Source organism: Fusarium oxysporum, chromosome 12 (assembly GCF_000149955.1).
Source record: "Fusarium oxysporum f. sp. lycopersici 4287 chromosome 12, whole genome shotgun sequence".
In the NCBI taxonomy this organism is placed as follows: Eukaryota; Fungi; Ascomycota; class Sordariomycetes; order Hypocreales; family Nectriaceae; genus Fusarium; species Fusarium oxysporum.
This window is the reverse complement of record NC_030997.1, coordinates 1,722,183-1,744,689: the sequence shown is the minus strand read 5'-3', so window position 1 is coordinate 1,744,689 and position 22,507 is coordinate 1,722,183. Positions and strand designations below refer to the sequence as shown.

General features: G+C 47.9%; 9 protein-coding genes across 9 annotated transcripts; 5 read left to right on the top strand and 4 right to left on the bottom strand.

Moving 5' to 3' along the window:
- Positions 1–26: 26 nt before the first annotated feature.
- On the top strand, positions 27–1,079 carry FOXG_14654 (uncharacterized protein; the record flags this gene model as incomplete). Its single annotated transcript, XM_018394710.1, has 1 exon — positions 27–1,079. The coding sequence occupies one exon, from the start codon at positions 27–29 to the stop codon at positions 1,008–1,010; it is 984 nt and encodes a 327-aa protein (XP_018254251.1). The 3' UTR covers positions 1,011–1,079.
- A 335-nt stretch (positions 1,080–1,414) lies between these two features.
- FOXG_14653 (uncharacterized protein) lies at positions 1,415–2,675 on the top strand (the record flags this gene model as incomplete). Its single annotated transcript, XM_018394709.1, has 3 exons — positions 1,415–1,504; positions 1,566–2,322; positions 2,378–2,675. The coding sequence occupies 3 exons, from the start codon at positions 1,415–1,417 to the stop codon at positions 2,539–2,541; spliced, it is 1,011 nt and encodes a 336-aa protein (XP_018254250.1). The 3' UTR covers positions 2,542–2,675.
- A 1,202-nt stretch (positions 2,676–3,877) lies between these two features.
- FOXG_14652 (uncharacterized protein) lies at positions 3,878–4,706 on the bottom strand. The gene has a single exon (XM_018394708.1). It carries the CDS (start codon positions 4,607–4,609, stop codon positions 3,965–3,967), a length of 645 nt encoding a protein of 214 aa, XP_018254249.1. The 5' UTR covers positions 4,610–4,706; the 3' UTR covers positions 3,878–3,964.
- A 1,555-nt stretch (positions 4,707–6,261) lies between these two features.
- FOXG_14651 (uncharacterized protein) lies at positions 6,262–7,982 on the bottom strand (the record flags this gene model as incomplete). The annotated part of the gene is made up of 3 exons (XM_018394707.1): positions 6,262–7,158; positions 7,226–7,683; positions 7,763–7,982. The coding sequence occupies 3 exons, from the start codon at positions 7,980–7,982 to the stop codon at positions 6,262–6,264; spliced, it is 1,575 nt and encodes a 524-aa protein (XP_018254248.1).
- A 2,543-nt stretch (positions 7,983–10,525) lies between these two features.
- FOXG_14650 (uncharacterized protein) lies at positions 10,526–12,206 on the bottom strand (the record flags this gene model as incomplete). Its single annotated transcript, XM_018394706.1, has 2 exons — positions 10,526–11,135; positions 11,197–12,206. The coding sequence occupies 2 exons, from the start codon at positions 12,204–12,206 to the stop codon at positions 10,526–10,528; spliced, it is 1,620 nt and encodes a 539-aa protein (XP_018254247.1).
- Positions 12,207–12,692: 486 nt separating this feature from the next.
- Positions 12,693–13,607, top strand: FOXG_14649 (uncharacterized protein; the record flags this gene model as incomplete). Its single annotated transcript, XM_018394705.1, has 2 exons — positions 12,693–13,071; positions 13,144–13,607. The coding sequence occupies 2 exons, from the start codon at positions 12,693–12,695 to the stop codon at positions 13,605–13,607; spliced, it is 843 nt and encodes a 280-aa protein (XP_018254246.1).
- Positions 13,608–14,994: 1,387 nt separating this feature from the next.
- Positions 14,995–16,185, top strand: FOXG_14648 (uncharacterized protein). Its single transcript, XM_018394704.1, has one exon. The coding sequence runs from the start codon at positions 15,161–15,163 to the stop codon at positions 16,079–16,081; it is 921 nt and encodes a 306-aa protein (XP_018254245.1). The 5' UTR covers positions 14,995–15,160; the 3' UTR covers positions 16,082–16,185.
- Positions 16,186–17,017: 832 nt separating this feature from the next.
- FOXG_14647 (uncharacterized protein) lies at positions 17,018–17,937 on the bottom strand (the record flags this gene model as incomplete). Its single annotated transcript, XM_018394703.1, has 2 exons — positions 17,018–17,651; positions 17,750–17,937. 2 exons carry the CDS (start codon positions 17,935–17,937, stop codon positions 17,018–17,020), a joined length of 822 nt encoding a protein of 273 aa, XP_018254244.1.
- A 776-nt stretch (positions 17,938–18,713) lies between these two features.
- Positions 18,714–19,255, top strand: FOXG_14646 (uncharacterized protein; the record flags this gene model as incomplete). The annotated part of the gene is made up of 2 exons (XM_018394702.1): positions 18,714–18,918; positions 18,963–19,255. The coding sequence occupies 2 exons, from the start codon at positions 18,714–18,716 to the stop codon at positions 19,253–19,255; spliced, it is 498 nt and encodes a 165-aa protein (XP_018254243.1).
- Positions 19,256–22,507: the final 3,252 nt, after the last annotated feature.

Sequence of the window (22,507 nt, the reverse complement as noted above, 5' to 3'; positions counted from 1 at the left end):
ACTGGCGGCAACCCCCCCCCATTGCAATGAAGGGTTCTGTCCTCGGCATTGGTACTGATATCGGTGGTAGTATCCGTGGTCCCGCAGCCTTTTGCGGCATTTATGGATTCAAGCCAACTTCATACACGATGCCAATGAGAGGCTTCGATGCAATGCCGTTTCCAGCTGAGTTGACTGTTCTGGCCTCGGCTGGCCCTATGTGCCGGAGCTTGAGAGATATGGATCTATTGATGCAGTGTGTTTTGTCGTCCAAGCCACATTTAAAGGACCCGAGATTGGTTCCTATCCCTTGGAATGGCCTCAAAACTCCCATCAATGGTCGTTTGAAGATCGGCTTTGTCAACGACGATGGATTTATCATTCCTCAGCCTCCAGTTGTCAAGGCTCTGGCCTGGGCACGAGAGCAGCTCTGTGATCCAAGATACAAAGATTTTATTGAGCTCAAGGAGTTCAAAGTGTTTGATTCGGCAGGTGCTTGGTCCAAGATTCGACGCATGTATTGGCCTGACGGTGGAAAGCCAACAAGAGATGCCATTCAAGCTACGGGAGAGCCCATCCACCCTCTCAGTGAGTGGATCTGGAAGGATGCAGAGCCACTTGGTATGAAGACAGCTGTTGACTTGAGTCTCATGCGTCGGGAGAGAGATGAATTTCGCTGGGCATTTGCAAAGAGCTGGGAAGATCAAGACGTGGATATACTCATTGGACCTGCATTTATCGGACCAGCATCAGCTCACGATACAGCGTTCTTTTGGAACTATACATCGCTGTATAACCTTGTGGATTATCCTGGTGTTGTCATACCTACACCTGTCAAGGTGGAGGGAAGTGAGAAGTATCCTGGTGGATATGAGCCGTTGAGTGAGGCTTGTGGGCAGGTGAAGAAGATGTGGGAAGAGTCGGACTTTACTGGCGCTCCGATTAATCTTCAGATCGTTGCGAGGAAGTATCATGACAACGAGTTGTTTGGGGCGCTGGCGCTGTTGAAGGATGTATTGAAGCTGCAGTAGTTATTTGTGACCCTGATGAGTTGTATTTATGAACTATATTAGAGCCTGTTTATCTTATCTCTGTATGCACCAAGATTTAATTGATTTGACGTACAAGAATGAGCGTAGAAGCAAGACAAGTGACGATGGAGACGTCATACCTCGGTCCAAGCCCACGGTTAAAGTTGGAGCTAGCAGTCTACCGTGCTGCGTCTAACGAATCATCTTTAGCGCTTTCAGTTGCGCTTCGACAACTCAAGATTAGCTTCCGAGTGCTTCTGTCGATCATTATGTCCTTGAAAGAGTACATCATCGACTGAACAGGCGTTGCCATGACAGGAAATTAATAAATAGCCTGCTACAACTTAGTCAATCACCAGAGTGCATTCGAGTGTTACACAAAACGACTGAACAAGAACGACAGTATGGCAGCCGCATTCAACATTGTGCGCCAGAGCTTGTTTGCCGGCAGCCCAAGATATACAGAAAATGATTTACCTGATCTCAAGGGCAAAGTACGTCGCTATCCGTGATCTCCACCAGAACCCTCACTGATGTTTGCTTTCCAAATTCCAGGTAGTTGCCATAACAGGCTCAAATACTGGTGTCGGGAAAGAAATCCCCAAGATGGTCTACAGCAAGAATGCAAAAGTCTACATGTTCGCGCGAACAACGACAAAAAATGAAAAGACTCGTGACGAGATCAAAGCTGCCTTTCCAGAGTCACGAGGCGAATGGATCTGCATTCAGCTAGACCTCGCCGACCTCGATAGTGTTCAAGCAGCGGCTGCAGAATTCATCAGCAGGGAAGATAAGCTTCACGTTCTTTTTAATAATGCAGGCGTCGGCTTCCCTGAATATGGCTCCAAGACCAAGCAAGGCTACGAACTGCAGTTAGGAGTCAACTGCCTTGGTAGCTTTGCTCTGACACAGAGACTGACGCCCGTGTTGGTCAATACTGCCAAGACATCTACACCAGGGACTGTTCGCGTAGTTTGGGCATCATCCACTGCTGCCTTTTGGACTTCCACGAAGAAATACATAGAACGAGTCAAATCTATCAACAAGCAGAGCCTGTTTCAACAATATGCAATTAGCAAGCTCGGCAATTACTACCATGCCACGGAATATGCTGCACGCCACAAGAGCGACGGTATTATCTCTGTGCCGCTTAACCCCGGCAATCTCGACTCGGAGCTTTGGCGCACACAGGGTAAATTTCTGACTTGGATCCTTCGAAAAACTGTTTTCTATCCCCCGCGCTATGGCGGATATGTTAATATCTTTGCTGGGTTCTCTCCTGAAGTAACGCTTCAGAACTCAGGCAGATTCAGTAAGTGGTCCAAGAGATGCTCTTTTGTTGATTCGCTGACCTGACGACCGTTTAGTTTCACCATGGGGAAGGTTATGGCATGCACTCCCAGCAATGGTAAAAGGATCAAAGACGGAGGCTGAAGGAGGAACTGGCCATGCAAAACGGTTCTGGGAGTGGACAGAGGAACAAGTCTCACAAGATGTGTCTGCTCCTTTTGCCAAGGAGCCCCTTAGGTAATGGTTGTTAACGAGGGCAAACAGGTGTAGTTTGTTATTATTTGGCAGTGATTATTGGTCGTCTTGTTGAGAGTCGGAAGGTGTACCCATATATCCCAACCCATAAATTTGACTTAATTCCATTACATTCAGTGGTTCTACAATAGTCTTTTCGCTCGCTACCTAAAAGAATCAATGCATTGGGCAGGCCTTGGGAAGCAAGAAAAGTTACAACTTTAGAAGAGTGTGCTGAAATAAACTTGGTAAGGAATCTCCTAATCTTAGCCTAAATTACCTAAATCCTTTTATCTCTTAGGATTTACATCCTAAGGTTTCTTGCCTCCTCTGGTCCCTACGACGGCATATTAGGGCTGAAGTTTCCTTCAATCAACCCCTCAGCCTTATGGCTGTATCAACAAACGTTCTGCATCAGTGAGCTATCATACGGTATCTTGGCTCATGCCCTGTGGCCCATGAATCGCTGGACGGCCTCCTTAATCAGACGAAGACAGTTGTAAAGAAACAACAGGCAAGACACATGAAAGAACAAGTTTATGAAATGCCCAAAAAGAATATTGGGAGACATAAAGGCATACATAAACCAGAGCCCAGTGAGAAAGCCTAACCAAAAGTTCATGTTAAAAACTGAGGATCTTCAATCTCTGTATCGGTAAGAAGCCAGTGACTGAGATATCTATGCCGCTAAACGAAACAGGTAGAAGAGAAATGCGATGCCGCCTACTGGAATGATACAGTAATACACGGTGGTGTGGAAAAGGTCCAGGAGAACACGGATGTACTTGAGGATGGTGATGCAGAAGGAAAGACAATAGAGAATGATAAATACCCAGATCAAGATGATATAAAGGGGAAAGAGCTCACGTTGCATGTTGTTCATGGCGAGTGGATGTACTTGACCGAACTCCTGTGTTAGTTGGTGCTGAAAGCCGTGATTCTTGTACGACGGGTAGTCTTGCTTTCCGACGCCTTTATATAATCTCCAGTTAATTGTCTTACAAGTTTCTGTTCGCATTTTATCCCTTGAGTTTTTTGAGCATATATCGAGAACACTTGAACAGATTCCATGAACAAAGAGACACTGCTGAGCTTCTGCCGAATACGTGAGCGAATACAGCACATAAATTGAACAGTAATCTTATATTCCTTAAAGCTTTGAATGACATGTTGCAATTGTGTAGTCAAGGCCATTGCATATGGAGAGATAACGGCGATGAAAGATGCTACGGAATGACGGTCGAAAGGCTCGGAGGCTGTGACCTTTTCAAGAACTGGATGGCCGTTCACCCTGGTATTCACTCGCCTTGCCATTGGTAAGGTGTAACCTTGACCGATGATTTATGCTACGTCCCAGTAAAATATTCTCGCAATAGGCAATAACCACTTATTTATATACAATATGATGCCTAGTTTTTACGGTCGCTAGACTATTCGGTTGAGACAGAAAATTCTCGAAATTGCACTTTCAACATTCCGCCGCTCTGACTCTCATCACCCTTGGGCATACAAGCCGCAATGCCAATCCAGATATCATTTTCAGGAGCCACGTCAACCACCCAGGTCAATTTTCTCACTAGCGTTCTCTTACCATCCTGACCCGTGACATATATCCACAGTGATCCCTTTGCCTTCTCCATCTCAAAGGTAGCAGAGCTCTCGCTCAGCTTGACCAAACTCCAGTCCGAGTACGGTTTCGCAGCAGCGACAGATGCAAAAAGTTCGCTGTCCACTTTCTCGATTCCAGCTTTGATCCATGTTCGTGGTGATTCCCCGAGTCGCAGTTGAGAATCGGTTTGAGTAGTTGGGATGGACTCGGGCATGAACAAGATGAGGCCTCCTTGAGAGTAATTTCCAGGAAAGTCTGAGGAGATGGTGACTTTGGCGCTTTTGAATGAGTTTAGAGGGATGGGGGTTGCATAGATGGGCCCGTTGAAGTCATCGCGCCCTCCAGCGCAAGATGGAGTTCTCCAAATATCGGGTCCAGGAAGAGCGACAAGTTCAAAGGGCTCGGATAGTGGGTTCTCTGGTAGAGATGGCTGACTGGGCACGCCGGAAAACAAGGTGAATTTCATCTTAGACTTGACTTCGTGAGCCTGGTATTTTAACTGCTGCGTCAGGCTTTGGAGGATGCGATATACAGAGTTGTTGATTGTGAGAATGCTGAAGAGCTTATGTTTCGCTACGGTGCGGGGTTCGTTATCTGTAAAACTACCCAATTTGGAAGTAATGTTATGTTATGTTATGTATATTTTTCGTCCGGGGGGGCCATCAGCCCCGAAAAGTCTCCTAAGGGAGCACAGGACGTGCTGAGCTAAACTATCTACAATCGCTGCCATACTGATCCTCGCTCAGGTCATCTGCAAGGCCTCTTGCGTCGGAGCCGTATACATGCTCGAGCGTTTTCTGTACTCATCCCCCCAAGAGGCACCTCTCTACTCGTAGCCAGCTCTACAGTAGTTGTCGGTGAAGCACGTCCCATGGACATCAATACAGTTGATCTCAGCAGAGCTTCCCTCCGGCAACGCTTCTATCTAGTTCATCCAGCATATCATCGGCACAAAGGCGCTTTACTTTCAAGAGGTCATCCCGTCAGCGGGAACTATTCCTCTCCAGCCTAGAATTCTCTTGCACAGATAGATCAAGTAGCTTTCCATACCCTAAGGCAGGAAGTCCATGATCCCCTAAGATCGCCAGTAGCTGCAACCCTAGAACCGTGCATCCTTAGGGAAAACCCTTGCAGGAGAAAACCCCAAGGCGGCTAGAACGCTGCTCTGTGGATGAGGTAGTCGCCTCGTTCCACGGTCTCCAGGTAAGCTCTGTACCATTTCGCCCCAGCGGTTTTGTCTAGTGGTCTCAGCCAGTGAGACAAATTGTCGAAGCCCGGTCGTGTTCCGGGCAGCAGCCGAGGCTGCAGAAAGAAAGAGGAGAGTCTCTGGGCAGTACGCGACTGCAGAGATCGGTCAAGCAGCTTCCGAGCTGCAAAAAGGGCAACGAATCGTGTGGGGTCCGTGCGTCAAGGTCGAGGGCACCAGAGGGCCCAGAAAGTCGAGCAGCCGAAGACTGTTTGTGTTGTTCGGGCAGCCAAAGCTGCAGAGGTCGGTCGGGGCAGCGATAAACTGCAGGCGGAGGTGAGAGTGAGGGTGAGGGCACGATGACCCTCGATGTCAAGCAGCAAGATGCTGCGAATGTCGTCTGGGCAGCCGAGGCTGCAGAAGTCGGTCGTACGGGAAGTCGAGGGGCACAGAGGCCGGAATATCGCAGGCTCGCGAAGCCGAAATGTCGAGGTGAGAAGAAGTCGTAGATAAGACAAATGAAATGGTGCCCGGAGGCGATGTCAAGAGCTCGCGAAGCTCAGTGCCGTTGAAAACACTTGTCACGAAGAAAGGTCAACTCTCTGAATCCCTTTCTTCCAGCAGCTGTTAGGGTCCCGCTAGTCCCGCAGCTGCTTTGTTGCCATTTTGGCCTGTAAAAATTTTCTGCCCTAGCAGAACGCTAACAGCGGGTGCCAAGGAAAAATTTTTACAGGAGAGAGTTGCCAATTTGGAAGTAACAATAAGACACTCGTGACGTTTAGGGTAGTCCGAAAATGGTCAGACTCACGAAACAAAAGACGACGCCCAGTTCAGTTCATTCAATGAAAGACTTTCGTCGTAAAAACTCGATAGCGTCATTACTACTTCTTGTCACGACTCCCACTTTCTATCGGTTATCGCAGCGCTGAGTCTCAGACGAGATGCGCTTGGACATCCTTCATGAGGATTTCCTCCATCTCACGAGTGTTCGAACCAGCCAAGACGCACTGGCAAACCTTGACATCACGGAGCGAAGCAACAAGTATGTACAATTGCTCGGCTTCATCAAGCTCCTCGTCCGTGAGAAAGTCCATCACGTTGTCAGCAAGACCCTGTATATCCTGATGACCACCCTCCTTGGCTGAGAGGTCAATGTTAATGAAATCAACCTCAAAGTCGGTCTGCAGGAGCTGCACAAGTGCCGGCGCTCCCTTCAATAGGTCTGTGGGTCCGTTCGCGATCTTGTCTGTGCGACAGACGTACGAGAGCCACGCGTCAATTCGCATCAGTTCGATATTGAGCTCTTCACAATAGCGTTCCTGATCATGTAGATTGCTCGACACCTGCCACTCGTATGAATAGAGAAGTTCGAGCGCCGGAACGGCGTACTGGAAGGCTGGGACTCGGACACCCTTGTATGATCCTCTAGCAATAACGCCACCACGGGCATTACTTGCGTAAGCCGGATATGATATGCCACCGTATGTGATCCAGTCTCGAGTTGTCCAGTAGCGGTTCGGATCGCAGTAAACCAAGCTGACGTTTTCTTTCAGAAAGCCTAGCAACGCTTCCAGAATGACAGTGGCAGCACCAACCAGCGATGTCTGTATAGGTACGTCGGGCTTCCACGGTGTAGCCCAGAAGCCCTGGTAGATGTCCACTTGGCAGAACCAATACATGTCCATCCGATCGAGAAACACAACGTTCATTCGCGGCACGTTTCGTCTATCGCGCTCAAGCTCTCTCTTCTCTTCTGTGCCGTCGTTCCGCTTCTCTTGCGTGAGCTTTATCTTCCTTTGTTTCTGGCGTTGGGTTTGATGGCTCTGAGCCTAGTCCTTCTCCCGGGTACGTCAGTAGGAATTGGGGTCTGCTATCGCTTGTCATTGACTCCTCCACGATAGCCTTGTCCTTCTGTATCTTTCGGCTGTGCTTATTTCTCTTCTCTTGTCGCTTCTTGGCCGCAAGGCCTCGGTCCAGTGTCTCCGAAGCTAGCGGTCTTTCGGACTCAGATGCTACTTCATCGCCACTATCTGGTACGTCTTCGACTGTGGCCTTTCTGCGCGGTTCGCATATGTCTGGTTCTTGGTGAGCCGAGTCTTGCGGGCTCTCCTCTGGCCATGCATCCCAGTCCGTTGTCTGTGTCAGGAGCAGACGAGTCACTGGCCTTCCAGAGATGGCCGGGGAGCCCCCTACACTGACTTGGGGAGCGGCTACCTTATGTTCTTCAGGCTTTGACGAGGTACCCTGAGATTGATTTTCATCTTGATCTGCTTTAACTGTTGATTCTCCTGTTTTTGGCTGGCCCTCTACCAATGGTTCGGTAGCAGCTGTTGCTTGAGTATCACCACTTTGCCCTTTTTCTTTAGTAACGTGTTGAATCGAGTTGTTGGATTGGTCTGGATGCTTTTTGGATCTTGTGTCTAATCACCGGACCTTCATCACTTGGCTGAGCATGTTGGGAGGTTGAGACGTGTCTGGAGAGCTGCTGGTGCAGCTCCTTTTCAAGAGCTGTATCTCGGTTTTCAATGGAGTTGAGATCAGTGGCTGACGCAGGCTGATGTAATGGTGTCACGCGTGCTTCATCGTCTGCACCAGTTCCTGTCTGGACCTCTTTGGCCCTCCCTTTTCTCCCATTACCTTTCATCGCCGCCATTTGAGAGGGTGGATTCGGCTGTGTGATGATCCAATTTCCGTCTTGGGGCCGGCGATTCACTGACATAGACACAGTAGCTCCGGTCCTCCCTGATATCTTGACTTTCGCCTTCTTTTCTTTTGGCCTTGGCGTCGATCTACATCGACTGGAACGACCCCAGCCATATTGAACGTTCTTTTGTGCTTTTGATTGTTGACAAACGGGTTGGGCTCTTGATAACTCGTCCATCGGTCGTCAAGACGTCTAGTGGTACGTCTTCTTAGAGAGTTGAAAGGCACCTTTGCAACAGTACAGGCACCCCATGTCCGAGCCAGCCAGCTTATATTTACAACCCCTCTATCATCGTCACTCCATTGAGCCAGAGAGCGGGGCAAAGGTGAGGTAATAGCTCTAGGGGTGAAATGGAGTATCGGCCCGAGAATGGGATGATTGGATCTAGTAATCGTGCCAATGGCGCCTTGCATCGAGATGGACCTTTCCTTGAATGAGCAGTCGGTGATTTGCATACCCGCTGTCAATCCCATCACGGCAGTGTCCCTCATAGAAACTTGCATCGGTGCCGTTACGAGATCAGAGGGACATCGGTGGGCGTCATGGGTACAGAACGGTATCTCACTGACCCTCCACATGACCTGTTGATGGCTTTGCAGAAGGACACCCAGGAAGCCTCGCCCACGGATGCTTCGTTGGAGCCAGAGGCTGGCTGTTCGTTTTTTTCCAGCGGTCGGACTCTCTCAAACTTGCGGCGCAACCAGATGCCCAAGAATTCCCAATAAGTGTAGTCAGAACGAGTTGAGGAACTCCAAGGGTCACTGCTCGTCTGTGATATGACTGAGCGTATCCTTTCGAGTTTGCGGCGTAGCCAAAAGCCCAACAATTGCCAATGAGTGTAATGGGAGCGATCTGAGGAACTCCAAGATTCACTGCTTGTCTGTGAGCGTCGAACTTCCGTATCCATCGTGTTGATATCTTCTCCAGAAATGGGCACAATTCCGATTGGGAAGCCTGACGACGAGTAGTCAACCAGTGAATCTGGTTGGAGATTAGGTAGCATCTCCTCCCCAGTAGCATAAGACTTGATATGTGGGCTTTCCTTTGGCCACAGATCGGCCTCGAGATTGATCTGAGGAATAGAGTACAGTACTCGGAAGCGAAACTGAGAGAATTGCCAAACGCGATAGCCCTGGCCAGGCAAGGGACCAAACACGACGCTATCACAAAGACGGATTAGTTGACCAGTGATTAAGTACTGTTGCAGTGCCTGAGCTACAGCAACTAGGAGTGCGAAGAGTGCGATGATTAAAGCCGCTACAGCCGCGATCGTGCTTGGATCCTAGTCATCAGCCATGACTGAATCGTTTAGACAAGGAGCTACGATAATCAGGCCGAACTTCCGACCAGGGTGATTTTGATGGAATGAGGAGGTTGGTTAAGACGGGGCTACCCGTGAGACGAGAATGTTCAGCGAAAGCGGTATCGAGGTTAACTTAACTTTGGAGGAAATGAAGAGGAAAAACGGTGCCGGTTGAAATAGTTACCCCTCATTTATGAATCGTAGCTGATAGATTTAGGTTGCCTAATGCGAGTCTAGATTGGCTGGGGCTTGCATCAAAAGAGCAAATGTACGTGGCCATTGGCTTACTTCAAACTGCCTTGCGCAACGCCTTGTCAGAATACGAGCTGGTTGTTTACATCTTTTGGCGAGCTGAGGAGAGGACATGCTGCTGACAGGGGTCCATTGCTAGCTCACATTCAAGTGGCGACCTGTGACGACCAACTAATTGCACCAAAGTGAGCACGAGAATGAGGTTTAAAGAGATCTTGAATTAGCTAAGATGAAACGGCTGAGGCGGGACTGATTTATCCTGGTAGCTCGCATCAGATAAGGAGAATCTGGCTATAGTCAGGACGATCTGAGCGCTAGATTTCCCGACACGATCACTCCATCGGCATTAATTGGCGCAATTGTCTACTAAGATGTCGTGGTTCTTTCAGCTAAAAAGACATGGCCAATATCATTTCAGCGCCTTTATATGTCACGCCAATGACTTGTACTATTGCTCGTTATTCACTACCTGCGCCGGGGCACATACTTAAATAGCGATGACCATTATTCTTTAAAGAATCTCGATCTGCAGAATGACTTATGCTGGTCTTTGTTGCCCATTCAGTGGCGAAGTTTATCACAGGCCTTTGGCCAAGTCTGACATCGAACGGGAAACAATCTGAGGGTATGTATTATTCACTCCTTACGCTATCTAGAATGTAAATGTGTTCTTTACTGTATATGAGGTGACATGGCGATAGGGGCAATAATAGATGGTAGACTATCACAGCGCATAGGCCACGACGGAGTGATTTTGCTCGTTGCTTTGCCATTCGATCATTCTACTTTTAGACAAATTCCTTTTGACTAGTTGGTGGCTTGTTACGGGTTGACTATTGATTAAGTACTACTGCAGTGTCTGAGCGGCAGTGAATATAAGTGCGAAGAGGTTATTATTTATAGGACGGTCTTAGGGACTCTAACTCTACATCAGCGTTTAGGCTAGTATTTCCTCTCTAGGTCGATCTATTCCCTCTTTCTCGTCAGCAGTAAGAGTTGAGGATGCATTCCCAAGTTTTACAGTCGAGAACAGCACTGTCGATGTTACTGCAAGCCCAGTTCCCAGCCAAAATGCGATCCTGTACTGTTCTAGTGGCTTAACATTCCCTGATCCACCTTGGTACTTAATAGTCGTCGAAATAGCAAGTTCGGCCACACCAAGCCAAAGGGTGATGCTCAAGTACAAGAGACTTGTAATAAGACCACCTGTGGCAGCCTGGAAACGACTTGGCATTGCTGTGGTGATAAAGACATTGGTCACATTGAAGATAGTGTCCACACCCAGGGTTGCGCACACCATGCCAGGAAATATGTAAGCCCAGTATAGGAACGACTTTGACGGCTCGTCATCGGCCGATTGCTCAGGCATTAGTGCCAAAAGCATTGCCGAGGGTATGAAAGTGATGCCGGCAAACATTAGCAACACTCTGCCGGGAACAAGGTGAAGGATAAACCCCCCTAGGATCGCCAGTAGGATGCCACCTCCTGCCAAGGGTGTGAACCATAGCGCTGTCTGAATCGGCGTGGTATGTAGAACTGTTTCGAAGCTGCCGAGGCTCAGGTTAGTCTGCGATATGCTACTTAAGTGGTGAACAGGAGGTCACCTACTAAAATGTGCCATAGAATAGGAACAAACCAAAGACTCCGTAGGTACAAAGTAATCCAAACGTAATTCGCCGCATGTACTTGACTCGGAAGAGATGAGGCGGAAGCAATGGGTCCTTTGCCACCCAGCCCTCTACATAGACGGCAGCTAACAATAGCAGCGCTCCTGCGACGAATGTGACATAGATTCTGGGCGAGCGCCACCCTTCTGGAGCGTGGCCTCCATCGGTCAAACTATAGATAACGAGGCAAAGACCAGGAACAATGGTGAGTAGGCCATACCAGTCCATGTGGACATTGGCGTTACCATGTCCAAACTTCTTGGGAACAGTAAGAAGACCACAGAGAAGCACGACCGCTTCACAAATCGCTCCGATCCAGAAGAACCAGCTCCAATTGATCAGCTGGGCACAGATGCCTGCGATCAAGATACCAACATAAAAGCCCAAGCACCCGCAAGCACCATATAATCCGAACACTAAATTCTTGCGAGGACCTGGACGATATATGCTGGAAAGTAGTGACACGGCGGTAGGCATGAAGGCACCGGCCCCAACACCCTGCATGGCTCGGGAAACGATGAGCATCGTGGAGTTCTTACTGAAACCAGATACTATCGACCACACGAGCAGCCATGCATGGCCACATATAAACACCCATCGGGCCCCATATTGATCGCCTAAGCGGGCGAAGGGAAGAAGGAGTGCGGCGGTTGTCAAGCTCGGCACTCCTGCGGGCCAAGTGCGAAGCGACTGCGGGATATCAAGAGCTTCAGAGATCTGCGGCAAGACAACATTGAAGCCACTGATGAAGTATTCGCTCATCATCAAAGATCCTATGGTGCTGAGAACGAAGCCGATTTCTATCAACGCATTTGAGAGCAACGCTGGGCGTGACTGGCCGAGACGTTTTAGATCAATTTCGGGCGTTCCTTCTGGATCATCGGGGCTTCTGATCTCTTGCTTCGAGGGAGAAGAGAGGTTCGGGCTCGTCACGGACCAGGAATCGGTCATGTTTGCTGATGGTCGGAATTTGACTGACTGGTGGGCTACGAGTAGGCGAGCAGGGAGGAGCAACCAGCGGCGGTTGGAAGAACAGAGAGAAAAAGGTATTTCCCCCCCCCCTCTCCCTGAATTGCAAGACATGGCGAGTTGTTATATTAGTGTTACCTCTATTATGTGATCCTTTTGGTCTTATTCTACAGACTCGAGAGTCCACTCGTCTTAGCCGGTGGGGCCATTCTGCAAGTGACCCAAAAAGGCAGCTCGGTCGTTGACGTACTCCACCTTTGATCTCATTCCGTTCTCTTCCTATTGACAGTTAGAGTTCAAGGGGAACACACTAACCCCAGTCAGCTGCGTATATGACTCCCTAGTAGGAATGAGGTAATCGAAATTTGACGACGCGCCATTCATTGCGCCCTGATTTTGACAACTTTGAAAACAGCCCTGATCGTCCATCAAGGCAAGAGAGGACAGCATATGGTAACCCCCTGAACAATGCGCAACTGTTGGAACTGCCGTCGTCGACGAGTCAAGTGTGACGGTCTTCGTCCGCACTGTGGAAAGTGTCAGGTCATCGGCGCCGAGTGTCTTGGATACGGCAAGTTGATCACATGGATTAATGGTATCGCTAGCCGTGGGCATATGAAAGATCGCACCTTCCACGAGCCGGCACCACCAATCTCACACTTACATCCTTGGAACCAGAACCTGGAAAACGGCTTGAAGTATGTGAATTATGTCATTACTCCCGGCGACGGCTCATTCGCGGTCAATCACCGGCCCGACGTTGCCCCAGTAATCTCGATACCAAAAGCTCTTACCGACCCTATCTTCCAAGACATTCCTCATGATGCAAGAGAGCTTATAGACTATTGTGAGCAACCCAATCACAGTTCAGGATAAGTACTTCCTCCCGGCTCATGCTGACGGCTATATGGCATTGCAGACGGTCAGAGTATCTGCTCCAGTATCATGATGGTAGATGGTTTGCAGAACCCATATCGGGACGTGATTTCACTGGTTGGTGCATCGAAAGCAGTGGCCAATGCGATAATGGCCGTTGCCTCTTGCCATGCCATTCATAGTAAGGCAGGTTACCCTGTCTTCTTGAACCCAGCAGGCCGATCCTTCGATATATCAACCATTTCGGAGATCAATCGGTCCATCATCTTCAAACAAAAGGCTTTGGCTTACTTGGCAGACGCTATATCAGAGCCGCTTGAAGAGGCAAAGACCTACATCTTAGCGACCATTACTCTTCTGATGCTTCTGGAGCTCTATGAGGGCGGGGCGGGTCCGTGGCGTGTTCATCTCGAAGGAGCCAAGCAGTTACTCGATGCCGAGACAGCAGATGATGGCATCCGTTCGCCGCGGATGATTCGAAACATGCTTGAAGAGCTTGCCATGTGAGTCAAGTTCGACATTGCGTCCCGGGCTTTATACTGACAGTCTCGCAGATTTGACATATTCGGGTCTGCCTTCATACAACACAGTCCCCAAACTATGCCATTGAGTACACGATTGACAGCATCTGATCGAGACACGATGTTCTCTCTAAGTGGACTGGGATGCCCAATGCAGATTCTCACTGCAATTGAGTCTGTTAATCTCCAATGGCGAGCGTGGGCAGAGTACGGAATTTCGGATGCGCCCACGCTCTGCGGGTCGCCATCCCAATTGCTCAGCACCGCACTGATGGATATCATCCAGTTCGATGCAGAAGAATGGACGGACCAGATATTCGATGCTTGTCCCAATCAATGCTCACTCCCACGAGGGTATGTCCTCCAACTCAGCATGATCTGGAAGCTTTCAGCCGAGATCTACACATCCCACGTGTTAAGTCAGGTCATGGGACATGCAAACTCTAGGCCACAAGTGCTACAGCTCATAGCTGCAATTAATTCTTTTGACTCTGTCACTAAAGTGACCAGGTTTCTGCTCTGGCCCGTATTCATCGTTGGGGCCGAGAGTACCTGCTTTGAAAATAGGCAATGGGCTCTAACACTTCTCGATAAGATCTGGCAGATTGCTTACTTTGCTAATGCTAAAACTGCAGCAATTGTTTTGAAGGATATGTGGAAAAAGAAAGATATGGAATTACAAGGTTCGCAGTCCCGTCATTTAGCATCCCAGTCTTGGATAGTCTATTTATCATCGATGCGCACGTCTTGGCTGTTATTTTAGCCTTGATATATACAACTTGTATAATTTATACTATAGCTCGATAATTACAAAAAAGATCGGCATCCTATCTTTCTTCCAGCTACTTACGTCGTCCTTACTAGCCTGGGAATTTTAAGCTCTAAAGACGGCAGCTCCGTTAGTGATTTGCTACTCTTATAATTTGTACTATTACTTGTTATGCATAGCCTGGGCTTGGGCACATAGTCGAACAGCGATAGCCACTGTTCTATAGTGAGTCTTGCCACTTAACACAGTATTTGCTAGTCGAGATCTCCCGAGGAGTCATGCAATCAATTAAAGGCAGTTCGACAGCTCTGATATAAACAAGGCAGTAACTTCAACACAGTTAGCAATTCATTCCTTGTTAACAATATTAGACACGTGCTGTCGGTAAACACAATATTGGCATAAATTAGTCAGAGTCTCATAGTCACCATATAATGGATCTCCATTTGCACTTGACTTATTGCTTGCCTATCTAAGTCCAGCACCTATAAAGCTCGCGTAAACCCCGCTCCACTTTTTAATCAAATGCTTTTTAGTGGCCAGAAGCTAATTAGAAAAAGAGAAGTCTCCACTCGCATGTCACCATCAATAGAGTTTTCCCCAACTGCCCAAAGACTCAACCTTATGCAAGATCCATGCCAGAAGAGCCTAGCATCGGAGTTAAGAGAATTATACGGGATGAACTAAGATTCCGAGCCCGGCATTGCCAAACATATTAGAACGCGCTTGCGACCATTTTTCAACTCGACAGTCATTATCTCTCAGACAAAATGGGATCTGTCAAATTTTCCCCAGACACTGATATCCCCAGCCTGGCGGGCAAAATCATCCTCATCACTGGAGGGAACTCAGGACTGGGACTTGAGACCGCTCGCCAGCTGTTGAAACATGAACCTTCCAGGATCTTCCTCGCTTGTCGCAGCAAAGCTAAGTTCGACCAAGCCGTCAACGAACTGCGACAACAAGGCTCCAGCACGGATGCTGTTTCTTTTCTAGCCCTTGATCTTGCTTCTCTATCGAGTATCAAATCTGCCGCCAAAGAGTTCCAGTCGTCCTCCACTCGACTTGATATTCTTGTCAACAATGCTGGCATTATGATGACTCCAGAAGGCCTCACTGAGGAAGGCTACGAGATCCAGATTGGCACAAACCATATGGGTCATGCTTTTCTCACCCATCTTCTTCTCCCCACTCTGGAAGAGACCACCAAGACTAGTCCTGATGTGAGGATCGTATTCGTTTCTTCGATGGGAGAGTCTATGTCTCCAAAGAATCCATACCAGTTCGACCAATTCAAGACCACCATGTCTAGCTTCTCTACGCAGTCGCGCTATGCGATATCGAAGCTTGCAAACGTCCACTACGCCGCAGCCCTTGCCGAACGATATCCTAAGATCAAAGTCATCAGTATCCACCCAGGAGTCGTACACACGAACCTCACTGCACCGATTATCAGTAGCAGTCTTATCATAGGAACGATTACAAGGCTCGTGATGAGCTTGATCGCTGTTGACTCTGCGAAGGGTGCCCTGAATCAGTTGTGGGCAATGACTGATCCCAAAGCTGAAACTGGTGTTTTCTACCATCCTGTTGGCGTGACGGGCAAAGGAAGCAAACTGAGCCAGGATAAGGACGCCCGCGAGAAGCTTTGGGAATGGACGCAACAAGAGATCCGGCAGCACCTTGGCTGAAGGGGTATGTAATGAAGGGAATGTTTGCCAGAGTAGTAGCCTTTTCATTCTTAATATTAATCGCTTGTGATGGTTGCGTGGTACCAAATGTACAGCTTTGCCACTAACAGTGAATAGCTGGTGAACACTGTGTAGTTCGTGATTGTTACATGTGCTAGTGGTCGTACGTCAGTGAGTCACAGAAGCTTGAGATCTATATAAGACCCAATTGCCGCGTCAACATACCAACGCCCTTTTCAACTTCGCCTCTAAAGATACTGTCAATCTGGACTGCTCGAAGATATACATATTATTTCCATTTCAACTCTTAGCAAGCAAAATGCCTTCTCAACCACAACCAATGCCTCCTCCTCCTAAACCGAAGCCTCGCCCGGGGCCCAAGCTCTAATTTCGCGGGAACACAACTAAGTTGCTGGCCAAATTGAGCTTAGCTAGGTGATCTGGCTCTGGAGAGAGGACGCGGGCTTCTGGCCATTATGCCATCCATAGCTTGCTCATATAGCAAACTACTTGCGGAACTTAGATTATTCTTTAGACCAGATTAGACAATCTCCTAAGAAATCTCATATTAGTATTTTTCCTTTGTGTAAATTAATACATCGCAAAAGTGATAATGAGGAAATTCGATGTAGCTTGATTATATTGCATCACAAGCACTTCATCATTCGGGATCCCGAGTCGCCGACGGGATCTTAAAGACAGCAACAGCAGGAGCTATGATCTCCACATTTTCTGTAGACGGAGATACGCACATGTTTATATTATTTATACAAGTCGTCACTTGGAGACCCTAACTAAGCTTCCATCGCTAGGACGCCCCTATATCGCATCCTACCCTGACGAATCTTCTCCATCGCTTCATTAATGCCATACTCGGTAAATGGAAAGGTCTCGATGATTGGTTTTATTCCATGGAACGCTGAAAAGTTGAGCATCTCACGTTGGACGTTGGGGGCGGCAGGCAGGCTTCCCTGGATCCGCATCGCGTTCATCAGAACCTCCCCATATGAGCATCGCAGCTCCGATGAATCCACAGTAACGGCACTTATCACGCCACCCCGTCGAACCAGCGACAGAGCTTTGGGACCAATCTGGTTGTTGAGAACCAGTCAAAAGCAGACAATCAACAGCACGACTAGAAGTGGAAGTATCTCCCAGCACTTGGAAGTCCAAGGCCCCCAGGTTTCGTGCTGCTTCTTCTTTGCCAGACGAGTGCGAGTAAGCAGTGACATGGCATCCCATCTTGGCGGCATACTGAACAGCAAGGTGGCCCAGTCCACCGAGGCCAAGAACACCCACTCGATGATGCCACTGGACTCCTGCGCCGCATAGAGCTGAATAGACGGCTGCTCCAGCGCACATCAAAGGAGCTGCTTCTGCAGACGGGATGCTTTCCGGGATACGGGAGAGGAAGTGCTCATTCAAAGTTGCATGGGTCGCGAAGGAGCCCTGATCGAATTCATCGAAGCCATAAAATTGTCGTTGTTCGCAGTAGAGCTCTTGGCCTTGATCGCAATACTCGCAGTTGAGACAGCTACCGTGACAGTAACCCCAACCGACTCGATCTCCGCTGCATAGAGGGACGCGTTAGCAGAAGTCCAGCATCGAGGATAAGATCGCGCTTAGGTTACTTGCACTTTTAGGGTTACGACAGAACTGCCGATTGACTCAACTATGCCAACTCCCTCGTGACCAAGAACCATGTCTTGACACTTGTAGTGCTCGTCGGTACCACAAAGACCAGAATGAGTGATGCGAACTGTGACTTGATGCGATTTGGGGGGACCAGGCGATTGAACCGTGCCTTCTTGAACTCTCCCACTTCGGGTTCCACGATATACGGTGATTAATGACATGGCTGGGGTGACTAGCAGATACAAGAAGCGGTGTTGTTGAGCTTTGCGAAGAAGTTGAGTTGGTCTGGTCTATCCTACGAATGGTGGCTATTTATAAGAGATATATACCTGGTCCTGTCAGTCTTTACAGGCTAGCAAAATTATCACCAACTCAAGTTCCCACCTCGCACTAGATCCTTCCGGGCGGCCCTGTGTGCTGTCAGAGACGGCACTGGTTCTCGGACAATTACATTGCATTACCGTCTTAGTTCCCGCTTGCAGCAAGGTCAGAGCTGCTGAAGGTGTATCTTTGCTCTCGATTTGACCAATCATGGTAGAGGCTTGTTGCACCATTTCTCTATAATGTTATTTCGGTAACATGTTGCTTTCAAATTAACCAATTACAGAGATTCTTCATTTCGCCTCTCGGAAAACTCCTAGCCGTTGCTATTGAATTACCCAATTACATTCTAGCGCAATTGTTTATCGCGATCTGACGACTCCATTGACCCATACATTCGCTGGCTCCGAATTCATGCATAAAGTTTGCAAAGAGGCTACGTTGCTTCAGAAGCGGCCAATTACCAAGTCGGAATCTTTGGGTATGGTCAATACACAAGAGGAATTGAGAAGATTCGTTTAGTAACAAAGTGAACTTGCCTCTCACATGTTGTTTGCCAATATCACTATAAGAACCATACCCTCCTTCTTGACAACAGGAACAGTCTTCTGCAGCATCAATCGTACAAGTACAACAGCAACACTTTTACCTACCAACAGAAACAATCAGCAGCAAGATGCCCACTCAAGAGGAGACAAAGGACCTGGAGGTTATCCAGGAGTACTTCACTGAGTACTGGGGCAAAGGCATTCCTGAGATCGTCGACAAGCTCTGCGCTGATGACTTCGTCATCAACTACCCAATGCATGGCCCACGATATGGAAAGGAGAATGCCAAAAAGATGCTCTCGGAGTTCAAAGAGGCAAGGAGATCCATACAAAGTTATTGACTTAGTAACTAACCCCATATCGATAGGCATTTCCAGATATCTCGTTCCATGCCTACCATCACCCGCTGATTGCAAGCGGGCCGTATGTGGTCGGTCGTTGGATCGGAGGCGGTACTCATACTGGAGTTGCTTTCCGTGATCTTGCCGTCGGCGCGTTGGAGAAGGCCAATACGGGCAAGAAGATGTACTTCTCTGGTACGACTATCTTCACACTCAAGGATGGGCTTATTGTGGATGAAACCGGAGAGGGAGCTTTGACGGCTCTTCAGCAACTTGGTCTGGTTCAGCAGCCGAATCCCGGAAAGGAGGTCAAGTACCTTCACGAGTAACCAGGTCAAGAGGAATCGGAGAGACCTTTGTCTTGGGGTGTCTACTTAGTTACCTGAGCCTTGGCTTTGGTCACATTTTGTATACAAATCGCAATGGAGTCAACATTATCTGAATGGGCCGCACAACGCGAACCGTGATTCGGGAGTTTTTCTGTTCAAACAATGATTCTAATATACTACAGTCTGGAAGGTTCCCCTCGCTTCACTTACATGCTATCAACCCACCAAACCAAATCTTTTGTGTTCACGATGTATGTAACAAAGAAATACCCCCATATCTCTTCTTAGTCATCATATATAATTCCCATCCTACTTGATAATGCACTCTCTCACGTTGTACTATCTCTCAGAGTTAATAACCCATGCATCTCATCATACTCTTCCTTCATCTTCGGAACAAGACCAGCAATCTTCGCCGCTGGCTCCCAGCTGTGATCTTTCTCATCGTAGCCAACCCACTGAATCTTATAAACAAGCCTTTTAGCGCGTCTCCTGCTATGATCGCTCATGCTGCCGTGGTCAAGGATCGCAAAGATGTGGTACAAATCGAATTAGGTTGCCCCTTCGCGTCCCCCTTTCTTTGCATCCCAGTAAGCATAGGCCATCTCTGGTTGATAGTACTGTAGCGCCAATTCGGCTTCCCATGACTCCCCACCGTCATTCCACTCTACAGTGAACCATACAGAGTGAATACATCGAACGAGAACGTGGGAGGTAATCCGGATGGCTTTCAGAGAGTATGCCTCTCCTTTGCCAATTGATGAAAGTCAGGAATAAGTCAACTGTTCTTTAGTCGCTGGTTCCTCATCTAAGCTTCCACTATTCTGAGAATTCGCGAACATACCTATACTTGCTGTTGATTCTGAATCCGAGATCGTCTTGCCTGCAATGACTTCATTCGAGCTGTTAGATGTTGCAGTCGCACCAGACTTACCAATCGTTCGATAGAAGCTCATCTTGAGAAATTATGTCGTCCGTGGTGTTCGGATGGCGATTGATGTGGATGCGATGATACGTTTGTAGTTGCGGGAAGAAGAGAAGCCAGTGGTTTACAGCATTGAAAGCTGATTGATAGCTCGATGGAGACAACTAGCAACCAGAGTCTTTCATATTGGAAGGCAGTATTATACCCATGAGAGTAGTTGATCTTAACATCTTGTGTTCAATATATGTTCAGGTTTAGTGAACTGTTCTTCTGTGGTCTGTGCCATATCTTCACATGGCGCGTTCAGAAGCTTTGTTAACAGCGCCTAGGTACTGGTTCGTCGAATTAAGTTAGTTGATGATCTGGCAGGCTTTTGAGTGTCGCCTGGGGCATCTCAATATGTTCCTGTCAGGTGATGATGATTCAGTATCGGGGCCAACTACCTATTGCTGCCAGCTTCTTAAACTCCACATTCACGCACTCTGTATGTTTGCCACTCTTTTTTGCTAGGTTTGTCATGCCACCCGAAAATTGCGCCCATTCAGAATATTATTGAGTCCGTCACAGCATCAATATTGGCATCGATTTTGATCATCTGATCAAGCGAATTCCTCGAATGTTGATCACACTTGGTCTCATCAGACTCGCTCCTCTTCATGTCGTATCTTCATGATTCGGAGTCCTGGCTTTCACTACATGGACTCTAAGTTCTCTGTGGTGATTATAAGTTCTCAGAAAAGGGTGTCATTTGCAAAGAAGCGACCTAGATTCAGTAGATGCCAGAGACTGACACTTTATCCAAGACGTGATTAGGAACAAGTAATCCTCCATAGAATTTCTCATATGTCGGTGCCAAACCTTATAACAGCCTTGGAGTATGAAGTAGATATAAAGCAGACCTCTTTCGCATTGCCAAGTGTCTCAAACAACGTCCACAGAGACTACCACCATACAAGGCACCTCCAAAGACAAACACTATCTGCATCCCACCTTACAGTAGCCTCAACACCACTACTCACGATGTGCACTGTAATATATTATGAGCGGCTGTGCTACTGCGGGAAGGACATGGGAAGTACCCAGGAGTGGGATTGTTGCGCAGAAGGTATTCAATTTAACGGCTGGAGACATTGCAACGTCGCAATAAGGAGTGCAGGCCGTTTTGTTCCAATGGAATGTCCTGCTTGCAGAAGGAGAAGAGAGGATATGGCCAGAAAGGTCAAGGAGGTGAAGGAACAGGGCAAAATCAACAAGGGGTAGATTGGCAAGAGCTTATGCCCAATTTTTAAAGTATTTATCATCATACTCTGAAACGTTCCTAGTCAGATTGTTGAATTGCGTGTACCAAGCTCGAAGGTGAAGCTCTCGTGAAAGCTTTTTCAACCTGATTGTGAATCAACTACCACCAAACCTCTTCTAAGTCCCTGGTAGCAGTAAAGGTCTATTCTGATCACTTTTCTTTCACGTTCAGTGTTTGTAATTAACAGGGACTAAGTGAAGCTCACCGGTTCTTCATTGGAACATCTTCCTCTGTTCGCGTCTCTGTGCAGTGAACGGCGAAGACTCATTGTCTAGAGAGCGCGCTGACAGCATTCATTCAGCTTTTAGCTCATAGCTAGTATCTTAACGGACATAACGAGCAAGATAGTGACAAATACTTCAAAGTCTGTCACTAGCTACATCTTACATTCCATTTGTAGACAGCGGAAAGCTCTAGCGTACCTTTTCCCGCAAGCTTCTTTAGATCGTTTGCGCCACGATTCTCTTTTTCTTTCCCTCTTGAACCATTTCACCAATAGATTTAAGTTTCTGGCGGCGCAGTATTATACCCAAATGTGCCTTTTATAGACAGAAGATTTAATGCCGACTTCAATGACTTCAATGACTTCATATGCTGCTGGTTAGCTACACACTAACCAGAACTAGTATCACCCGCCCTTGCAAAAGCCGTCATGGTGTGACGATACCTCAAATGCAATTCTTCTGCCGATGAACAACAGCGTTGTCCAAAAAGTGTCGTGAACGGCAAAGATCTAGTTCACAGTGAAGATCGAGACCACCAGAACTGCGACAGGTCATCATTCACGTTGCCAAGAAGCAGTGATTATCAGCAAGTTCGGCAATACGGCCATATTGACAGTTCCAGCAATTCGGCGAACTTGCCGTCACTGACTCGAACGCATAAATTCACCCCATCCCGCTTTGACAACAAGCCTTGCTAAGTGGATCGCGGATCTTTAGTGGCCGCATAGCTTGGGATGGGCGACAGAAAGCGAATGTCTCTAAGCAGCCGCAAGTATTCTGTCTAGCATTGAGGATCCTTAACT

Bases quoted from the DNA above. Each gene is read 5' to 3' on its own strand.
- FOXG_14652 (XM_018394708.1), bottom strand. From the start codon at position 4,609: ATGAAATTCACCTTGTTTTCCGGCGTGCCCAGTCAGCCATCTCTACCA.
- FOXG_14648 (XM_018394704.1), top strand. From the start codon at position 15,161: ATGGGATCTGTCAAATTTTCCCCAGACACTGATATCCCCAGCCTGGCG.